This window comes from Plectropomus leopardus, chromosome 22 (genome assembly GCF_008729295.1).
Source record: "Plectropomus leopardus isolate mb chromosome 22, YSFRI_Pleo_2.0, whole genome shotgun sequence".
Classification (NCBI taxonomy): domain Eukaryota; kingdom Metazoa; phylum Chordata; class Actinopteri; order Perciformes; family Serranidae; genus Plectropomus; species Plectropomus leopardus.
In genome coordinates this window covers 12565799-12587445 of record NC_056484.1, presented here as the reverse complement: position 1 = coordinate 12587445, position 21647 = coordinate 12565799, and the positions used below count along the sequence as shown (strand labels likewise).

Genomic DNA, 21647 nt, shown 5'->3' with positions numbered 1-21647 from the left:
TCATTTTGTTTGTTCATGTATTCATTTTTATCTTCTTACTATGTAAAGTGCTTTTGGGTACAGTAAAGTCATTATATAAACCCAAGTTATATTTCTTATTCTTATTATATTTTTTTTCAATAGGCCTGAGCTAAACACTATAATACACATAAATATTACTGTGAAGAAATTAGTAAAACATAACAATTAAAAAAGATAATCAAGCTAACAAATATTAAATAAAATACAGCAAGGGGAAAAGAATTACATTTGAAAATATAAAATATATAATTAAGGGATTAGATAATTACGATATTTTTTTATGACATTCACCTTGAGTTTTTGAACAGTTCAGTGCATGAACTGCTCTGTATTTGTTTCTGAAGTAAATCAAGCATGTGTCAATAGCGTTTAAATCAAACACAGAATGAAAAGGTGCGTTTGTGAGTGGGTTTTCTTGACAAAAGGTGTGCAAACATGCGTTCATACGGCTGAATATTAGCGTCAGCTCAAGAACAGCGCATTACAGGTCACTTTTGCCACAACAAATAGTTATAATGGACGTTTAACACCTTTAGTACACAGAAGTACGAGCTCAGAGCGGGCACGTGAAGCGGCATCGATTCATCAAGAGGAATGTCAGCCTCGGGAAGTAACCCGGCCTCTGATTGGCCGAGGCGAGTCACGTGACCATTTCCCAAGCGGAGTTTCCACGACAGCTGGAAGCCGAGCGGCACAGGCGCATCGCTTCTTTGCTAAAATTATTGGAAATAACAAGACTTGTGCCCGTCTCAGCACCTCCAGATAAATCCTGGTCTGGCATGGGCGACAAGAGGAGTCCCACAAGGTAACGACCGAGTTAGTGCGTCCTAGATATTCAGGCTAGGAGAGGGGAGCGGACATCGACAAGCGCACGGGGGGAAAAATGGGTTTTCTCCACGGTCTCTCTCTCTCTTCTCTCTCTCACTGCATGTGTGTGTGTGCTCGTGTGCGGGTGTGCGCGCGGGTGTTAAAACCTCATCGCCAATTACAGTGTCGGATCACAGCGCGCTTGCAGATGATTTCCCTAAATCCTATAGGCTTACCCAGATGTTTGCTATCGATAGCCTTCGTGGATGCGAGCTCAACTCACTCTTGCCTCCTCTCTCGCCCCCTTTTCTCTTCTCTCCCACCATTTCTTTTTTCATTTTTTAATTATTTGTTTGTACATTTTATTGTTGTTGTTTTTTTTAAAGGCCGAAGCGTCAACCGAAGCCCTCCTCCGACGAGGGGTTTTGGGACTGCAGCGTGTGCACGTACAAGAACACGGCAGAGGCTTTTAAGTGCATGATGTGTGATGTCAGGAAGGGGACGTCAACAAGGTAAGGCGATGGATATATATTACCTTTAGTCTCTGTTGCATTAACGGCCCCAAAGGGGGGTGCTTTGGGGCTCAGGGGAGGCCCCTCAGCAAAATGAAGTGCAATTAATTTCACTCCCTATTCGCAATTTGTGCTTTTATGAAACAATAAAGACAATAGTACATTTTTAAAAAGATATTTACATCTTCCCATTGCTACCGTTCTATAAGTAGTTAACATAAACAAACATGGCACAGGCTGGTTAATGTAGTTTCCTGCCAATAATGGAATTTGTGCTGAATATTTTTGTGCAAAATGAGCAAATTGTGCAAACCCAAATGTCCATGCTCTTGCAGGGATGCTCACACTGACCTCAAATGAAGAAGAAGGTTTGCTCTTAAACACACACACATACACCTTGTTGCTCTGGAAACATTTATAATGTGGATATCCCGATCATGTTTTTTTTGTCCCCAATCCTGATCTAAGTCATTAAATATTGAGTATCTGCGGATACCGAATCCCAATTCAATACTTTTTTTGTTAGGTAATGCAGAAACACAGTGCATATTTTAAGAAGGCTTCTTTAAAGTTATTCAAAAATATATGCATCCAAGCTGCTCCTTGATGTTTTTTTTTTTTTAATTTATTAGTCCATCATTATTTATTTATTTTACAAAATAAAGTTCAAAATGACAAGCCCTCCCTTTAATCTTGTTGGCCTCCTTGCTGTCTAGAGTAAATATCTCTGTCCCTTTAAGAGTTCAGTGTTTGTTGCTGCGCTGCAGCCTGTGTCACAGTAACCTGAATGATCTGCAGTCTGTTGAGTGTTTATTTTCATGGTCTGCGCATCTTTTGGGCTGGACTACCCTTCATTAGTAAGCCATGTTGATATTTTGCTTGCAGAGCTTTTTGTTACAATTTGCAGTGGTGAGTGTGGCTGTAGGAAGCTGCACACTGGTCTCCTCTGCTCTCTCTTAGCAGGGCAGAGAAACACCATGCGTTATAGCTGAAAGCAAAACACAAGACTCTCACAGTGAGTGCATCTGTGCGTGTGTACAAGTAAAAACACCTGTGTAACAGCTGGCATAAAACAAAGGATTGGATGCTCTATAAGCCAAATATTCCCGATCCTGATTGGTCAAAAAAATGCCTTGATTTGCCCCCAATCCATTATTTGAGATCAAATCAGGACATCCATAATTTTGAACAGATAATAGGGAGGGGGGCAAGTGGCATCCAATACAAACTCACACACACACACACACACACAGGTACTCAAGCATACAAATACACAGCATGTACTCACACACACTCCGTGCCCTCTGAGCTGTGGCTTTTGTTTGTCGTGTCATCAGTGATTTGAGGCAGGAAATGACTGTTAGTCCTGAGTGGCAGTCATTATCGGGATAAAAACACAACAAAGGGTGAAGGGGAGGAAGTGCAGCCGTTCGCTCTGGCTATGGGAAACAGTGTTGTTACATGATCTCCCTCTTTATTATATCCTCTCCTGCAACTTTCCCAGTGATTTAACTACAGCAACAACACATCAGCGCAGTTGTCACGTTTGATGCCTTTCCAGAATATTTCCTGTGTCGGTGCATGCACTTGTGTGTATGTGGCTAGTTGTGAAAAAAGGTTGTCAGAGCAGCTGCCAGACAGACAGCCATAGCTCATTACTATGCAACAGCTTAATCAGCCTGCTGTCATCAGAGATACACACACACACACACACGTACAGATGCACTCAACATGCAAATTTTACACATGACTGCATGCATATTCGTACACAAACACTCGTAGCGCGAGCACCCATAATCGCACACTCAAGTGCACAGTAGCTGCTCGCACAAACAAAGCGATTGAGTGGCAGACATACTGTTGTCATAGGGTTCAGCTTATTGCAGTTGAGCGTTGATTGTTGAGAGGACACTCCAGGGACTGTGTGTGTGTTTCCGTAAAAACAAGTGGCCTGCGGCTTTGCCAAGAACCTGTCTGAATCCTGCCACCAAAAAGCTGTGACACCCTTTTGTCTTCTCCATCTGGGCATTTTTTTGGGGAAGTTGGCAAGGACACAAGGAGCCAAAATTCTACAACCCTGACAAATTTAGAAAACGTCCACGAAGGTCGTATTTAATGTTAATACCCACTTCCTACCTGCAGTGCTGCAGAAATGTGTTTGTCATGCTCCTTTTTTCTCCCCCAGAAGGCCAAACACAACCCGCCACACGCAGGCTAATACTGCAGCAAAATGGCCACACAGGTGGTCGCAGCTGTTAACGACCGAACACAACAGACAAGTGGATTTCTCAGCGAGCAAGCCAAAGGTGGTAAAGGGCATACGACATGCGGAATATAAATGCAGGACACGACAAATTCCCTCGCTGGTTACTAAACAAGCATGACTGAGCCATTACTGCCAAGAAATGAATTCATGCCAGTATCCAGGGGTTAGAAGAAGTGTCCTGAATGTCACAGGTTTAACAGGCAGCTGAAATCTACTTGTCATTGGTTGAAAACACCACTTAACTGCAGAAAATGTCACTTTTCCTGACAGGACATGTCTTTTTTTGAAAGTGCGAGAGGTGATGGATGCTAAAAAGAGAACATTTTAGGGACTGTACCTTATTTATCAGAGGATAGCAGGATTGTGCCTAAAGCTACACACATATTTAACCTTATGCCTTCCCGAGTGACTGGGGGAAAATGCTTGACCCTCCACCATAAATAACCATAGTCTACAGTTTCTCTATGATAAACGGTGTAATTCTGCCTTTAACCATTTGAAACCTTAGAATACAGGCTTGCACAACAAAAGAAAAAATGACCCAAATTTAGCAAGAAATAATTTTTAAAAAAGGGATAAGAAAATTACTTAAAGAATTAATAAAAAAGTAAAAAAACAAACAAAGAAATGACCTGGAAAAAGTGCTAAAAAAATTCTAATAATTTTGTATCATAATTTTAAATCTGCAAGTATGATAATGGCACATATAGTTTTTCCCTAGACATTTTTTCCTAGCTTTTTATTTAAAATAAACACAAAATACTATCTTTTAAAGCTGAATGTCCCTCCCCTAATCCAAATCAAAAAAACACTCTCTCCCTTGCTTGAAAAAAATTATCTGTAGTGCCGCCACCATTTTGCACCTCTCCCTCCCCTCTCATAAATAACGAACAGTTCCTCAGAACATGGTAGAGGAATATTTTAGGAAGGAGACTTAGCATGTGGATAGCCGTCAAGAGATAAAGATGAATGTTTTATGAAGGTGAGGTTTAGCAGATCTCGCCGCCTGTGATGTGGCAAGATGATCTACTGCAGGGACCCAAAGCTGGCGGGCTGATTGAAAGCGCGTCGTCGAGGCTGCGAGTTTGACTGAAGACAGGGATACATCAGCAGGATTGGACTCGCTTATCAGAGGAGAGAGAGAGATTGACAAAAGAGGGGAGGCAGCTGACGTTCCGCTAATTCTGTCAGCGGCTCGGAAAGTTGTGCAGCGAGGGAGTCAAATCTGAAGAAACCCAAGTGGAGCTTTCATTTGCACAGTGAAAAACAGAAAGTCTAAATATTCTCTCTATACCTATATTTTTTGCACCAAACCTGATGCAGTCATTTGTGCAGATTAATATGGAAAAACATGTTGTTTTTCTACAGCGAGCTGCTCGCTCACAGTATTTAATTAAAGCCGTCTTAGAGCTTTGGGATCACAACATATCATGCAGCCTCATTACCTTCAGACTTTTGCAGAGAAAAAAAATGACGTTTTATTCTCCTGTGACTTTTTGGGCTCAGTCCCAGCCTTTGAAAAGCAGCATGATGGATGAAAGTCATGGTACAGTGGTGTGGTGCTTAAAAAATAAGTGTTTGATAAGTGCAAGGTCACAGGTTTCGATTCAACTGAAACACCCCAGGCAGAGCGTCCTTGAGCAAGAACGCCTCCCAGTGCACCCATTACGACTTGTCCGGGATTAGAGTGTCATCTTAATGTTTAAAGATGGAAGATGAGGCATGTTTCAGAGTTAATGCTCCCGTCTGGTGTTCGGAGGAGCTTGAATAAGCTGAAAATGTCATGTGAAGTGGCGCTGACAGACAGTAGTGCTTGGCTGAGGGCCGTGTTTAGGTTTGGGTTTAACAGCTGAGTGTAATAGAGCGGCGTGTGTGTGACCTTCTCTTGTGTCTCGCCTGCACCACCTGCATCTGTTCACTGAGCTGAGCTGTGACAAGTCAGGCCCGCCAGGGAGACACTCAGTGTGTGCACGCGCTGCGTTCAGGAGCTTGTTTAGCAGCATTCTGTTTCTACAGGTCAGGACAGTGAGTGTGATCGTGTTCTGATTAGTTCCCTCGCTCTGCCCACGGCTCTCTCCCTACCTTTATCCTCCCCTCCCTCCCTGTTTGTTCTCTTTCTACCTCTTCCTTCTTTCTCTCTCCAGGAGTTGAACTTAACCTCGGGCGTCTCTCGGTGACAGATCGACTGACGTGCACGTTTTGTCAGCTCCACCCAAACAAGCAAAAGCCATTCTGGCTGGTTGGCAACTTGTCAGCATCAGGCTGTTTAGATGTTGTTTTATCATCCTCCGCAAAGCTCGCCCTCACAGTTCATGTGCAGTGCACGGAATAAGAATTGGGTTGTATTTGTGCAATTGGCTTAATTTTTGTTGAAATACCTTTTTAGAAAATGTAACAGCACTAGGTACTTTAAAGTACCTAGTGCTGGATTCCAGCCTTTTTATTGAGTTTATTTATACATACAAATGAAAAAAACGAAACAGAGGCTGGGTAGATATTGATTAAGGCAAGTGTCTTTTAAAGTCCCTCTGAATTTTATCTAGATTTAGTATCGTGATGTATTTTCAAGTGAAACAGGATAGGCAGGCGGGGTGTAACATTCGGAGGAATTTGATTTGATCAGTGAAAAATGGGTGTGTCATAACAGTGAAGCTCTGACAGGCACAGGACCAGGAGCCCAAAATGTCAGGGGCCCACCTAGCCTTCATCTGCAAAATTCCACTAAAATTTACATATGCTGACCAAGGAGAGACTCAAAATGACCACAAAGAGATGCAAAGGACATACAAAGAGACATAAATAACCACAAAAAGGGGCAAAACAACCACAAAAAGAGAAAAACGATGAAAAGAGATACCTTCAAGAGATACAAAACCACGAAAAGATGCATATCAACGACCAAGAGACACAAAACAACAAGAAAAGAGACATCAACACAAATTGTGTGTGTCCTGCCCTTATGTAGGAGAGGTGGTGGGGCCTTTTGTGTTCCTCTGCTCAAGGGCCCATAGTCTCATAATGCACCCGTGCCCATATGGCGAATGGCTGACGGGATATAACCATCAGGGAGAGAGAGATGAAGTTCATCATAAACCTCATGTAACTTAAGTCGCTGAAACAGTTCAGCTCTGTGCCGCTTGATTTTACAGGTTGAGTGATGGGTTGATATGGTGATATTATTGCTTGAAACCACTTGGAATTAAGTCAGCAGATGCCATATTTTGATTTACAGGAAGAAATTATTTAATTTTTGATATAAGAATATGAAATATATATATATATATTTCTTTGTAATTTTTGGGCATATTTTTTAGAAATAGGTGTACAATATGGCCTGGAAGGGTTAAAAATGTGTTCATTTCATCTGGACTTAAACTACATATATGTCGATTAATCTGATCATTACTGTCTTGACTAACCAGCAGTACAAAAAATGTCACAAAATTTTTACCAAAAAGAGACAGTGATTAATCACACATAAACAAGGTAAGTGAATTAAAATGCTGTCACAAAAATCAAAGAGGATCAGTGAAGAAATAACTGAATTCTGATGCAGATATCAGTAATTAGATTGTTGCCATTTTGAAGCTTTTGGGTGAACTTTACGAAACCAGACAGTGATTGGTTGCTGTAGATATCCATTATAAATATGCGATAGCGATCAGCCGGCTGGAGCCATCTGATTAAGCGAAACAGAAGCTGTGAGTTGCATAGACTAAGTTTATCTTCAAAGTGGATGGCGGATTCTAAATTTGGGATCAAAATTCAACACAAGACTTGTATTGCGAAAAGGATTAATTATCTCTCTCTCCTCTGTTTATTCTCCCAAAGTAGCTGCATTGGTAAAAATGTGTGCAGCTGCCATAGAATACTAATATAAACTATATACATACATTAAAATGCTGCCTGCAGAAAACTGCATCCACGTGAAATGCATATTGTAAAGTGTGAATTCACTGCGCTTCTGTATTATTCCACTGCCTGCACAGACACGTATACCTGCGTTTTTATTGAAGACTTTAATTCAGAGTTTCCTTTTGGCAATAACATCACTTAACTCTTCCTTACATCTCCATCAGGCGTATTATCAGCTTCCCTCCTCCACAACTTTTACAGCCTTTTACAGGGTCAAGAATCAAAATCCTTTTAAATCAGAAACTAATCTGCTTCTTAGGCTGGCGACATGTGTGGGAGAAAGCTCATTCACCAGACACAATCAAAATGTACCGCCATTTGGCTGCTCTGTTAATGTCAGTGTTAATTTCCCAAATCTGATTACACAAAACGTGCAACCGGCAAAGAGCCACACATTTGATTCTCACCTTAAAGAGTGGTGTGTTTTTGTTCAGCTTAAGCGCTAATAGTCTAAATGTCGGGTTTGTTTTGTATTGTTCTGCAACAGCTTGGGTGCTAAATGTTGAGCCACGTATATCCCGAGGAAAGAAGAGGGATTACAGAAACATATTCAGATCTTTTCAGGCTTTGTTGGTCGTGTGAATTCTTCGGTTTTTGGAATAGGGAATAGTAAATACTGATAAACAGGTTTCATGATCTGTATTTGCAAGTAAGAGTAATAACCTGTATGTTATGCCTATTAAAATACTACTGCCTACACATGCAGGGCAACATAAATGATCAGCACATTCTCACTCCCAGCTCATCTAATAGCCTAGCAGCTCTTTGTCAGTTGACCTCGGCAGCAGACACTGGCGTACAGAGGCACCTTTAGTGGCAGTGTGAGACGCACCAGGCAGCTGTTTCTGACACTCCAGGCAACTACCGTAATACAAGAGTGAGAAAGTCCACATATGGCAGATCAGAGGGAACTCTGGACATCCAACTGAAAGCCCGCTGTTCCTCTCCCATGTGAAACCAAAGTTATGCAAGTATGTGTAGCATACTACGTTAGTGATTTGTCCAAAATAATGATGTTTTTTTTTTTTCTAAACCGAACCACATGCTTTTGTCTGAAACCGAGACTGAAACTGAGTATTTCAACATTATAACTGTATGCATTAGCAAGCAACAACTGCACATTTCCTGTAAAAACAGAAGTGTATTTTTAAAACAATGCATGTAAGGAGTGGAAATTGACACGCCATACCTGAACTTTCAAAACGGACACAGGAGGGTACCTAGCGCGTCATACTCTGACAAAGTGCTGTTATATAATGAGTTTGGCTGACAACGTGTTGAAATGATTGACACTTTACTCAGATGTCACTGAGGCCGTCTGACAAATATAACACAATAAAGACGTTACAGTTAACTGAATACACCTGTGAGCACCATAGTTCCATATTTAAAGCTTTTATTTGCCATTTGTTTTGGTGCAAGTGCACAAGTATGAATTTGGGCACTGGATGAATATGTGGCTAATTAAGTGCAGGTTATTTGGCTATGATAGTTGACATTAGTTGCCCATTTTCACCAAAAATGGGCAAACCACACGCTGAATTGTTGCACACTATAATACTAGAATAATAATGTGAATTTGTTAAGTTTATTTATGATTACATTTGCTTCTCATTATTTTGGACAGGGGTGCATAGATGCTTAGCAGTTTTTAAAAATGTATGTTTTTTATTAGCATACTAGGGGAGACGTTTTGGCCATTTTTGTATATTTTATATAATGACAGCCTTGGATTACATCCTCTAAGTCACACAGTCGCCTCAGTCGGGTAGGTTACTGGTTTCGGGGCTCACACAGAATACAAACACTGAGCGTACACCAGGGACAATGAAGCTGGCTGTTATCACGTCACCGTGGCTCAAGATTATGGCTACGTGATAAGCCTGTAATTACTGCGGTGACACTGATGCATGACATACTGCTCTATGTGTGTTAGTGTGTGTGTGTGCAGGCGAGCCCGAATGAGAGAGGAAAATGTGGTATATAGTGTGGCTAGCGGGACTGTGGAAGGTGTCATAAACCACAGGACGTGGAGAGCCATCTGTCTCTCCCTTCCTCACACAAACAAGCATGATGGTAGCATGTACAGGCAGGGAGAGACATTAATCATCGGGTTGGAGGCGCTCCCAGGAGCAGCCTCCTGCCCGCTGATAGAAAACCTGACACACACCTACACCTAGATTGAGAATGTTCAACAGGGCATAAAATAAGCTATTTCACAATGATCTTACAATCATCACAGAACAGCAAGATGAGATTTGTTTGTAGCAGCACACTCCGGTGCTTATTTGCAGTCCATCAGCTGTCCTGCGGGCTGTTTGCTCATCACACAGTGTACTCAACAAATGTTAGCAAGCAGGCCAAACATCTGCAGAAATCCGCACTGCTGTCTTTGGATGGAACATGTTACCAGTTCAACGTTATAAAGCATAACTGCCCGGAATAATAAAAAATAAAGGACTTTGTCCAAAGACTGCGCTGACTTTCAAATCAAGACACTTGTTTTTTAGATAAATACTGCAACTACATGAGTGCACCTCCTTTGCATGGACCTCTCTGTCCTTGCGAAAACACTTCACCACCTATAACTATGAAACAACAGAGTTTTTTTAAGGTCTTTCCACCTGAGAACATAGTAATACTTTTACACTTTGTGTGCGTGCTGTTAGAGAAAGTAGCTCTTAATCAGAGAATTGTGAGTAATCTGTAAAACAATGTGATGCAGTTCAGATTTTAAAGTGGAATTTTTTAACATTAAAAGGCCACAAAACCAATTTTCAGTGTGTTCTGAAAGTTTTGCATGAAGAAAATTCTCACATTTCCTGCGGCTAATTAACCCCAGTGTTTACCTATGTGCATTAAGCAGCCGCTGCTAAATAATCAGGCCCGCTGCCATAAAAAAATCTCCCCATATGCAATTAACTTGCAGTCGGTACTTTAAGCAGCCAGAGTCAGGGATGAGTAAAGATTGTAAATCAAGCACCTGCAGATAAGGGTGTTCCGATTGAATGGCCACTGTTTGTTATTGGCCGATATTTTTTCTTAATAATTAAAAAGCCAATCAGGTGATGTAAACCATAAAAGGCAATTTCTCTGCACGGCTACAACAGCTTCACTGGTTCTGGTTCTTCTGACACACTGTTGTTCACACTAAACATTTCACTGTTGCATTCCTGTTTTACTGCTAACCTGATGTCCAGCTCACCTGTCTGCCCCAAGAGTGGACACACATCTCTCTCCTCTGGCTTGCCACAAACACCACACTGAGTGCTTCTGTAGAGGATGCGAAACACTCAGCTGCTTTCTTACAGTGTTTACTTTTAGATTTATTTTGTCCTGTATTGTGCCCACAGACAGACATGGCATCTTTATGTGTACCAGCTCTGATTTATCTGCATTTCTCCAGGATTTGAGTTGTTTTGTCTGAAAGTGGAAACACAGGGTGAATTAGAGGAGACTGGAGAACAGTTTTTGGTTTTAATGTCATTGCTCAAAAAAAAACCTCCTGAACTCTTTGGATACATTTTTTATGCAGGTAACTTGTGCTCTCAAGTTTTTGTAGAAGCAATGTGAGAGTCACAATATTGATTGAAACACTAGACATCATAAGTTACATCTGCCCCCACATGCAGGGGCAATTTTAACAGCATATGGGGCATGAGAAGCATTTTATTAAACATTAATTGACATCTACCACTGTGTACAAATATGTGTCTAAAGTACTTCTCGTGTCACCATATGTGCAAAATATCTCACAGCGGCACAAAGTAACAATTAAGCACTGCTGTTGGGAAAAATCTAAGGGGAAATAGCGAACCCATATAAAAAGCCTTTAGATTATCTGAGAAATGCATTGTCACAAAGCTGAAAACAGGCTGTTTTTATTAACTTGTGAAAAGTTGACATTTGAGATCCATTGTTTTCTCAGGACATTGCAATGCTATTTAAGTTTGAGCAGATTCTGACGATTTCTAAGTCATCTTCTTACAAAGGTTATGATGACTTGTCTATAAACAGATTCTGGCTCATACACACGGCCACGCCATCTGTGTTAACTGCTGAGTCCCTGGGAGCTGTGTTGTTGTTGATGACCCGTTTGTCCGCTGTGGTAGGAACTTAACGGTCAAACCATCCTGAGTCATAATTCGACCACCCACTGAATTTGTTACGTGACCAAATCAGGAGCAGAGGTGATTTTTTTTTTCTCTGGCAGTGTTGGTTCTTCAACGGCTTTGTTGGTGGAGGAGTGCGAGGTCAGTGGGTGCATCAGAAGGAGGGAGGAGATAGCGATAGAAAGCCTGTGTGTGTGTGTGTGTGTGTGTGTGTGTGTGTGTGTGTGTGTGTGTGTGTGTTAATGACATATTTGCAAAGGGGTCAGCCCTGTCAGTAAAATGTGTGCAGGATGGCAACATTTGTGCTTTTCAGCTCCTGCAGTCCTGCACAAAACGAGTTTGTCTTTAGCTTATGCTCAAAATCAAAATTTGTTTGTTTAATCTAATACAATGTAGAAGATGTTGCGTGTTAAGCACTTATGCTTTCAAAAATTAAAGAACTATCATATATGGAAGTAATGACACTTGTGCTGAAGTAACCTGGAACAAAAACGGTAAAAAAAAAGTACTGATGGCAACAGACAGCTGGGTTTCCCCACCCATTTGTTTATTTGTGGCAGCCAGCGTGATCAAAATATCTGCCGACATGTATTGATTTTATATTTTTGGAGGTGGACCACTCATTAGGAGTGCTACTGGAATATATATACTGTTCAGTTATGCATTGCACCACTTTCAGGAGAGCGTACTCGGGGCACAGATGGAGCAGCAGAACGTCAGGCGCAGTGAAAGTGAAACTTAATTGTTAATTGCAGTTGGTCTAGAAGTTTGCATCGTCTCGCCTCTGCAGCAGCTTCTCCTCTCATCCATCGATCTTATTTGGTCAGCGCTGACCAGATCGACTTTGACAAAACTTCTCAAACTGCTGTTGAGGACAAAAAAAAAAAAAAACCTCATGGAGAGCTTTGCCTGCATGCACTCACAAATACCTCAGAATTTAGAGAGGGGGCACATAATGATACAAAAGGGACACACACAAACAAGAAAAAAAAGAGGGGATATTTGCTAATTTGGGGGTGAACTGTCTCTTTAAGCCGTCCTCGTAAGGTCCTAATCTCCCAGCGTGGGACTCCATTAGCCGCTGTGCAATAGATGGCACGAGTGAACCAAATATTGATTAGAACAACAATTCCAACACGCAGTATTAACGTCAGAAAGAATAGGCCGTTACATTAGGCACAGAAATTCCTGTTGGAATCAATAGACACACAAACACACACTCAGCTGCTTCCAGATGGAGGCCAGCAGCGAAGGCCTAAGTGCTAAGATAATAAGCATTTGATTGGGTTAACAGAGGCAGCTCTGTTTAGGCCTGCTGTTTTGCCTCGCCGTGATATTAGGTTGTCTCCTCTTTCATCTCGAGGTTATTGAGCTGGCTCTATTAGGGAAAATCTACTTCATTGTTATACACGAAGAAGATAGGATGTACAAAATATGTTTGTAGTCCGCCCCTGGCACAGCCATTGTTTTAGCTTTAAATAGAAAAGAGCATAATAAGCCTCAGGTGACTTTTGTTTTTTCTTGATCGCACATCAAGCAAAACATACAGCGTTCATGTGCCGCATTAATGAGAGGCATTTGTTATTCATCTGTTCATTACATACATTAAATCAAAGGAACACATAATGACAGAAATCAATCCAAGGAGGTTGTGAATGAGCCAGCCAGTCGCCTTGCTTTTATTTTTGGAAGCTTGTAACATTCAGCCCGAGGGCAGGACAGTCCATTTTGTTGTGACAATTGCCTTTTTGTGTGCAAGCTTCAGCAAACCACACATTGTGCTGCTTTAAAGGATGTCAAGGAGAGCCTGCAAATTACTCGAGCTGGGAACAGAGGACTTTGAGAGACCTCTGCTTTTATTTAAAAAGGTGTCAGCAGTTCTGCAGCGCCGTGCTGACAAGACAGACATATTAGAGGATCTCGACATCTCCTCCCTATCAGACGGTTATGTAGGCCAAGAGACCCATTTGCATTTCGCTCTAGCCTTGCTAGCATCACCGCATGTTCTGTGAAGGCAATGATAACTCAGAAGAAAAAAAACTGACTCTGGGAGAGACTCTTTGAAGCTGGGCCCCAATTTAGGTCATCCCAGAACTGTTAAACAACAGCTTTGCCCTTAGAAGAAGACAGCAGACCAGCAGCCCCTGCTTATATGTTCTCTTAGAAAATGAGGCAGAAGCCTCTAAATTAAGCTAAATAGGCCACCGAGGCTCTTTTTGGCTAAAATGTGGTGCATTGCACAGCAACTTGGCCAGGTGCTCAAACTAATTTTTTGGATGGATTTTGTCAAGTTCACTGCGTTCTAGCACTTGTACTGTGTTTCACCCTCATAATTACATTAGGCAAGTGCATAAGACCATTTTTCATGAAGCACCTGGAGGCCAGTGTTTTGTAATTGCAATACTTTTCAAAGGGTTCACACACAGGTTAGTGTACCTGAGTGAAGTTGTTGTGTGTTACCAGCAGAGAGCTATTGGAGCATTAATATAATGCTCAGTTAACATCAGAGATACACGTTTTTATATTTTATGAGCAGTAGTTTGAAGTGTACATTTCACAGAAACTGACGATGAATTATGAAATTTGTATTCAGTGTTAATTTTTTAGCTTGAATTACAAATATAACTGCTCAACAGGGCTCAGAAAACACACTGTGCTCTTCTGCTGTTCTCATCATGCCTTCATGCTTCATCTGCTTTCTGCTGTGTGTGTGCATGCATGCATTTGTGCAGTCATATGCCTCAATGTGCCTTGTGTTTGTGTCTGTTCATTGCATTTATAAAGCAAGCTTACATTTTAATGTGTACCCCTTTTTGTTAATTTGAATGCACCATTTTGGCTTTTGGGTGTATATTTTGCACACTATGATGTGCATGGGTGCATTCATAAGTACAAACTATGCCAATGTGTGAATGTGTTAGTTTGTTCATTGCATTCATATAAAGTATGCATGTATTTTCATTTGCACCCGTTTTTGCTTTGAATGTGCTGCTTTGGCTTTTGGGTGCATTTTGTGCATGCTGTGATGTCATTAGGTGCTTTCATACATACAAATTGTGCCCATGTGTGAATGTGTTTGTGTGTGTGCGTGCGTGCAAAATCGGGCGCTAGATGTGAAGGCTCTCTCAACAGATGGCCTTTTCAACACACTCGCCTCTCAGCTAGGGCTCTTGCCAGCCCCAAAACACAGACACACACAGACACACAGACACACACACACACAGACTTCTGCACAGAAATACGATCGTAGCCTTCATGCTTGCAAACTGTTGCCAGACCAATTGCATAATGTATCATTTTTGAGACAGCAGGCACTCTTGGAGGATGAAAATGTGACTGTGAGGAGGAACATTTAGTTAACAGTGTTCCACTGATATTTATTTTGATATTGGATTTGCCTTTTAGTGCTCTGTGGAGACTGTATGAAGGTGCATCATCCTCACTTATCAGAGAAGCGCTGCCACAAATGAACACTGTCTCTCTGTCACCAATAACAAAAGGGGGACACTGACTTTTGATGCAAAGGTAGTTAAAACTGCAAGGTGGGATTTGTACCTAAAAATAATCAAAACCTATTACACTCTGACAAAGGCCAGTAATACAACTGACAGTGACCAGTGGGTGGGAAGCCAATGAGGGATCATGCCTCAGCTATTGCAGTAACACAAGAGACAAGTCCTCAATATTTGTAACCCAAATTTAAACAGTAAAAGAAACACAATATATTATATTTTGGTGATTGAAACATTATAAGCTAAGGGCTAATGTGTGTCCTCGCACCACTTCTTCTTTTCCTTATTTCAATAGGTACAGGTTCAGCAGAGCTGCATCTGCTATGCACCGTGATCCATGGTGAAGTCTGTCCCTCCCTCACGTGTGCTCTCTGTCCTCCCCGATTCTCCACGATTTTGTTCTGTTGTTCCGTCACTTTCCCTCTCTCAGCCGCACGCCCCCCCCCCCCCCCTCCCCTCCTCCCGATCAGTCCATTAAAGCTCCTGATGTTTACACATGACAACTGCAAATTTCTTAAAAAAAAAAACATAGTTAAATTGGGAAGAACCTGACCCAATTGAAGTCGGTGAGCATCCGTGAGAAATTACATCCTGGCCCTGAACCTGGTGTTACAGGCTCAATCTAGCCAGATCAGAGAATCAGAGCTCTACATGTTTTATTGCTGCTTACACCCTCGCCTGGAGTGATAGAAGACGAAAACTACAGTTCTGGATAATTTGACTCTTCATGTTTTGTCTTGAGTGTGACCTTTAATAAAAATGTGACATACTGTGGTTGAGGTCCAAGCTGGAGTTTTTTTAAAAAAACAAAGCAAGTCAAAGACTGTACAAACATACATACCTGTTATGCATTCTGAGTTCAGTGTATTTTGCACACTTACAATTCCTGTCACATCTTTCTGCTCACCAAAACAGATCTCAGCTTGTCAGTGTTTATCCCTCTGAGCACTAAAACAAGCCTGTGCAGGTACCTTATCTCACAGATGGCTGAATCCTGGGTTTTTATTCTGAATGCGCTCAGTGTGCGGTGCCACTTGCTGCCAGTGTTAAGAATACCTCAGCAGCACCATCCTAACCAGCGCTGGCAGTGATTATTGGCTCTTGATTATGGTGGTGCGCTACCATGAAGCCATGTGTTCACTGTGATTTTCCCTCTCATTAATCTGCCACACTCTCTCTCCCTCTTTATGCCTCCTTCCTCTCCCCGGATCAGGAAGCCTCGTCCCGTCTCCCAGCTCGTCTCGCAGCAGCAGGTAACGCAGCAGTTTGTGTTGCCCTCGCAGCCCAAAAAGGAAAAGAAGGAGCGTGTGGAGAGGGAGAAGAACGACAGAGAGCCGGCGCTCAAGAAGAACAGTCACAAGAAGATGAGGTAAACAAGCTGACACGGGGTTGGGGGATCAAGAGGAATCAGATATTACAGGGATGCATGAATAAAAACTGGAAACTGTAGATGGTGTTTGTGCTGCCACCTGAAGTGAGGATGATATGTTGTCATATTTCATAAAGTACTTCAAAAGATAGATGTGAGGAGGGTGGGAAACACCGGAAATAAATTTCAAAGCAACATCTGGAAGATGCTCTTTTGAGTTTTCAGCAACACTGACACAAAAAGATCAAGGTGCTTTTAGGTGAAATGAATCAAAGATAGTACCTTAATGGTGGTTAATACAAAACCTCATGCAGGATTTTAAAAGAAATAAATCCTTTCAGCTCTAATTTTTATGTCTCCGTGGCAGCGACAGCTATGGCCAGAGGCATTATGTTTTTGGGTTGTCTGTCCGTGTGTCAGTCACATTGTTGTGAATATTTCAAGAATGCCTGGAGGGAATTTTTTCAAAGTTAGCACAAACATCCACTTGGACTCAGTGATAATTTGATTAGATTTTGGTGGTCAAAGGACAAAGTTTAAGGAGACTGTGACCTTGATCTGTCACAACACAATATATGAAGAATGCCTTGAGGAAGTTTCCTCAAATTTGGGACAAACGTCCACTTGGACTCAGGAATTACTTGATTAGAATTTGATGGTCAAAAGTCAAAGATCAAGGTCACTGTGACTTCATAAAACATGTTTTTGGCCATAACTGCTAAAATTTTACACAAATGTTTCAAAGAATATAATGATGAAGTTCTGACATTTGATGTCACTGTGACATCATAATGTTCTGCAAAAACACTTTTCTGGGCGTTACTCAACGTCATATCTCAGAAACAGAAGGGGAGACATTTGGTCAGATACTGAATTGGTGACACTTATCTCGGGTGTCCACCTTGAAACTGTGCAATTGTTTCGATCTTCTATGCTGCCGGGAGGAAGATGTGTGTGAAGCATCCATGTTTTCACAGACATGGATGTAAACTGTAAGTGCAACTTGACTTGTGCGGAGGAATACAGCTGTGTGGGAGTTACTGTAGTTTTTCTCACTCTCTTTTGCTATTTCTCCCATATCAGACCGAGGTTAAAAAACATCGACCGAAGCAGCGCCCAGCACCTGGAGGTGACGGTTGGGGACCTGACAGTCATCATAACAGACTTTAAGGAGAAGGCCAAGCCCTCGTCCACCTCGGCTACGTCATCCAGCGCCGCGTCCACGGCTGACCACCACAGCCAGAACGGCTCCAGCTCAGAGAACACAGAGAAGGGGCTCTCCCGCTCCTCCTCACCAAGAGGAGAAGGGAGCTCGGTCAACGGAGAGTCCCACTGAGTCACCCTCACCTCCAAAATCTTCCGCCCCGACCTCCACCTGCATCTCATCTGCAAGTCCACAGGTCACCGGTGGAGGATCCTGCCTCGACTTAAGAGCTGCACATTACTGACTGAAACCGTTTTGCTTTTGGATATTACAGTTTTCAAAGAAATTGTGACCAAACACATCAGATTTCGCAAATTTAATTAGTTTAAAGATTTACTCAGCACTAGAAAACTGCATTTAGAAAGCAATACAAAAGAACTTCTGCTCCATCTTCAGAGTTTTCAGTGATTTTGGACATTTGGTGCAATCGAAAGGATCCCACACGCTGTCCAAACTTTGCTACTAGAATATTTACAAAGACAGTTTTATTCTGGTGAAGAACTTCCTCAGAACTGACCTGAGAATACCTGAATAAGTGTTTGGACAAGCTCTATGATCCTTTGCAGTTTCCTTCAGATGCACCTACCTTTTAAGGTTTTTCTCCGTTTTTTTTTTTTTTTTTTTAGCATTTTTGTTAAAATGTGCAGCCCCACCCTCGACATCCCCTTCAGTGGCCGGCAGAGTGACCTTTTCTTCCTCAATGTGGAATCCTCAGCCTCTGTCAGGCGTCTGTACACCCCATTATAAACCTGAACCGTCTATAAGGCACCCTCAGTGTCCCTAACACTGAACCTTCAACCTCACAGCAACACTTTGCTCCTGCTGTTGATTACTCAGAGCTTTTACTTGTGGACTGCCTCTGCTATGGAGTGACTTTTTTGACACAACATAACGGCTGTACTCCTGTTGGCAACATTTGGTGTTTTTGGGTAGTGTTTTGAGCAGGTTGTTTAGTTCAGGTAACACTGTATAAGGGCATCAGGCAGGTTTTGATAAAAGCCCTCTTTAAAATGGTGTTGGAAGGTGTTGTAAATGATTTTAAAGGATAATACCGGTGTTTTTTGTTTTCAGTTTGTGCCACTGTCAGTCATGTTTGAGATACAATCAGGATGTTTCTCTTCTATCTTTGCAGCTATTCATTTTGCACAGTGTATAAACAACAACCAAACATCTGCATTAAGTGATATTTTTGATACAAACATAAAATCATGTTAATTTTAGTGATGCAAAAAGCTAAGCATATATAGAATTAGCAACTCTCTGGCTATATGCAGCTTTTAATTCATTGTTTCAGTGTTCTGAACATCACATAGACCAAGCATTGACCATCAATGCCCAGACAAGCTGCTGTAACAATACCTGTCCAGCATGAAAACACAGAAGATTTTTAAGAAACCGTTTCTGGTGAATGAAGTCATACCAACTGCTACTGTAACTAACTAGCTACAAGCTGAGTTCAGACCACCTGTATTAATATCAGTGATGTACCACTTACTGAGAAACAGTAGTTACAGTTACCTAATTACAAACATAGTTACTGATTACTTCCACCAAAAAGTAATGCGTTACTGTGATAAGTAACTTTAACATTTTTTAAATGTGTGCTTTGAAATGTTGCCCTTGGTAATATGCTTATAGCTTTTATTTTAGCAAAGTTGCAGAATGGAATACTATGAACACTTCTGATCAACTTGACAATTTAAATTTGCAATCAAATATGCTGTCCAGGCACGGTTGTAGTTTGAAAAAGTTTTCCTGGCCACATAGACAGAGTTATTTCATAATCAGCAGCCTGAAAGACGGTGGTGGTAAGTGATTATTTTTCCCTACGACAGCAAAGGCATGACCTGCCTTCCTTTGTCTGAAGGCCCAGACACACCGAACTGGCATCAAAGGACAAGGAGAGCCTCACATTGCCTGTGTCTCAGCCAAAAAGCTGCACTTTAGCACACTGCAAAGACTACGGCTGATGGCCAAGAAGCACGCATGTTCGGTGCCTGCGTGAGGGGAATAACTCCATATACCAGCAGCTGACGGTGGTCTGTATTCATCATTCTAAAAGGAAAACCAGAAGACCAACATGAGTCGCTATTTAGCCAATGTTAACAAAGTATATTTACTGTGCCCTAGCAAAAAATAACAGTTACTAAATGTTTCTGCTAAGGGCTCAATGTCTGAAAATTACTACCCAATATAACAAGTTTGCTTCGATCTTGTGCCCTCTTGACTTTTGTTGTTTGCTTTCTTCACTTCTGTTTTCTTTTTGGGCACCGAGCTGAACTGCCAATCAGAGTGATTTCATTCACCAACGGGTTCCATCGTCTCAGACGCCGATTCAACATCTTTAAGTGGCCAACTGTGGTTTCTGAGTGTCACAGAAATTAAACTGCCTCTGATTGGCTGACCATGACATACATTTTTATCCTAACTAATTTCACTCCTTTGCCTAAACCTAACCAAGCCTATTAACGAAGAAAATGAGAACAAGCCAGTCAGAGAGAGGGTAGGGCGGGTCATGCTTTCAGTAGGGAAAAAAGGTAATCAGAAACGTGCTCCAGATAGTTGTTATCCAGAACAGCTAAAATCTGTCTCTCAGGGCTTTTTTTCTCTCGAGTCTATTTTACAGTCAGTTTTGCTGACAAAAAAAATCACTTAATGCAGCTTCAAGAATTGTCCAAGCTTTGTAATTTAGTCAGCTTGAAACTTGGGTCATGCTAAATCTGTCAGTCACATGTCCTTCATGTTACACCGTGGTGACTGTCAGTCACACGAATCCCACAGATTATCTACGCAAATACAGTTACAGTTCTTCCTACATCATCATATTGCTGCTTTTTTGGCACACTTTTGAATAGTTTATTTCAAGCCATCACAGTAAAGTTTTTTTCAGAGTTTATTGTGAAATGATAATAATAATAAGTATTGTAGAGTGCAGTTAAGAGACTGTGGCTGTAAATGACACCGGTATTCTCCTTTTTATCTGTGCTGCACCTGCTCAGTCACACAGTTGAAAACCAGAGGGTGCTTGTGCTTTTCTGCCCCCACTGCGAACCCAGTTTGGAAACAGTGCTACTACAGCGGGAAAAGGAGCTTCTGGACGTGCAGAGTTATCAGCGGCATAAGGTGATGGCCTGCAGTGTGACGGACTTCAGAAACTGTTTCTCCATTTTGACGTAGCAAAGTGGGAGAGCTTTAGAGAATACTAAACCCCCGGCAGAACAAGTATAGATCAACCTAACTACACAATAACTTATGAAACCTGTAGAATACTACACAGATAAAAATGGATATTTCTAAAATATTGTACTACAATGTTTCGATGTGGTTGTATTCTCCATCATAGCAGTGTTATTGTTGAGATTTTACTTTAACATGTTTAGCACAGATCCTAAGAACTGTCATGGCATGATAATATTATGGTCTCGGTATATTGTGGGACAGGCTATGTCTCTTAGTTTGTTAGCATTGTTTCATGTGTCAGAGACTCATAGGTTCAGTGCACTAGCTGGGACTAGCTGTGTGGACTCGTGGGAAGTGTTCAGACGGACGTTTGTTACTCGGTTGTGGCAAAAATGGAATGACACTTTAAAAAATATGTTGGTTGTCACTTGTTTTTTGTTTGTTTGGTTTTTTTTTTGCTTTGCCATGCTCAGTTGTTTTAAAATGTGTGAACTTGTTTATTACATGTCTGAATAAGAAAATTCAAACAAAGGAAATCATTTTACTCCCTGTCATCAGTCACTTTTATGCAGGTGCATGCATGCTTACACTTTTTGTGTCACTTGTAGCTTTTTTCTAAACAGGAAGTGCTTTTTGTTGTGTTTTCAGCTCCATCTGGTGAACAACTTCATAACTACTTCTTACACAGCACATGTAAGTTCAAAATTTACAGATCAGGCCCAGAATGCAGCTTTGCATGCATTAAAATG

The 21647-nt window shown here is 41.5% G+C and overlaps 1 protein-coding gene across 1 annotated transcript; it reads left to right on the top strand.

Moving 5' to 3' along the window:
* The first annotated feature begins 696 nt into the window (after window positions 1-696).
* yaf2 (YY1 associated factor 2) lies at window positions 697-21434 on the top strand. Its single transcript, XM_042511517.1, has 4 exons — window positions 697-826; window positions 1215-1340; window positions 16359-16514; window positions 17598-21434. Exons 1-4 carry the CDS (start codon window positions 801-803, stop codon window positions 17848-17850), a joined length of 561 nt encoding a protein of 186 aa, XP_042367451.1. The 5' UTR covers window positions 697-800; the 3' UTR covers window positions 17851-21434.
* Window positions 21435-21647: the final 213 nt, after the last annotated feature.

Excerpts from the sequence above, each read along its gene's own strand:
- yaf2 (XM_042511517.1), top strand. The coding sequence starts at position 801 with ATGGGCGACAAGAGGAGTCCCACAAG. Across the intron at positions 827-1,214 it reads GACAAGAGGAGTCCCACAAG|GCCGAAGCGTCAACCGAAGC; the intron begins GTAACGACCGAG and ends TTTTTTTTAAAG. Across the intron at positions 16,515-17,597 it reads AACAGTCACAAGAAGATGAG|ACCGAGGTTAAAAAACATCG; the intron begins GTAAACAAGCTG and ends CTCCCATATCAG.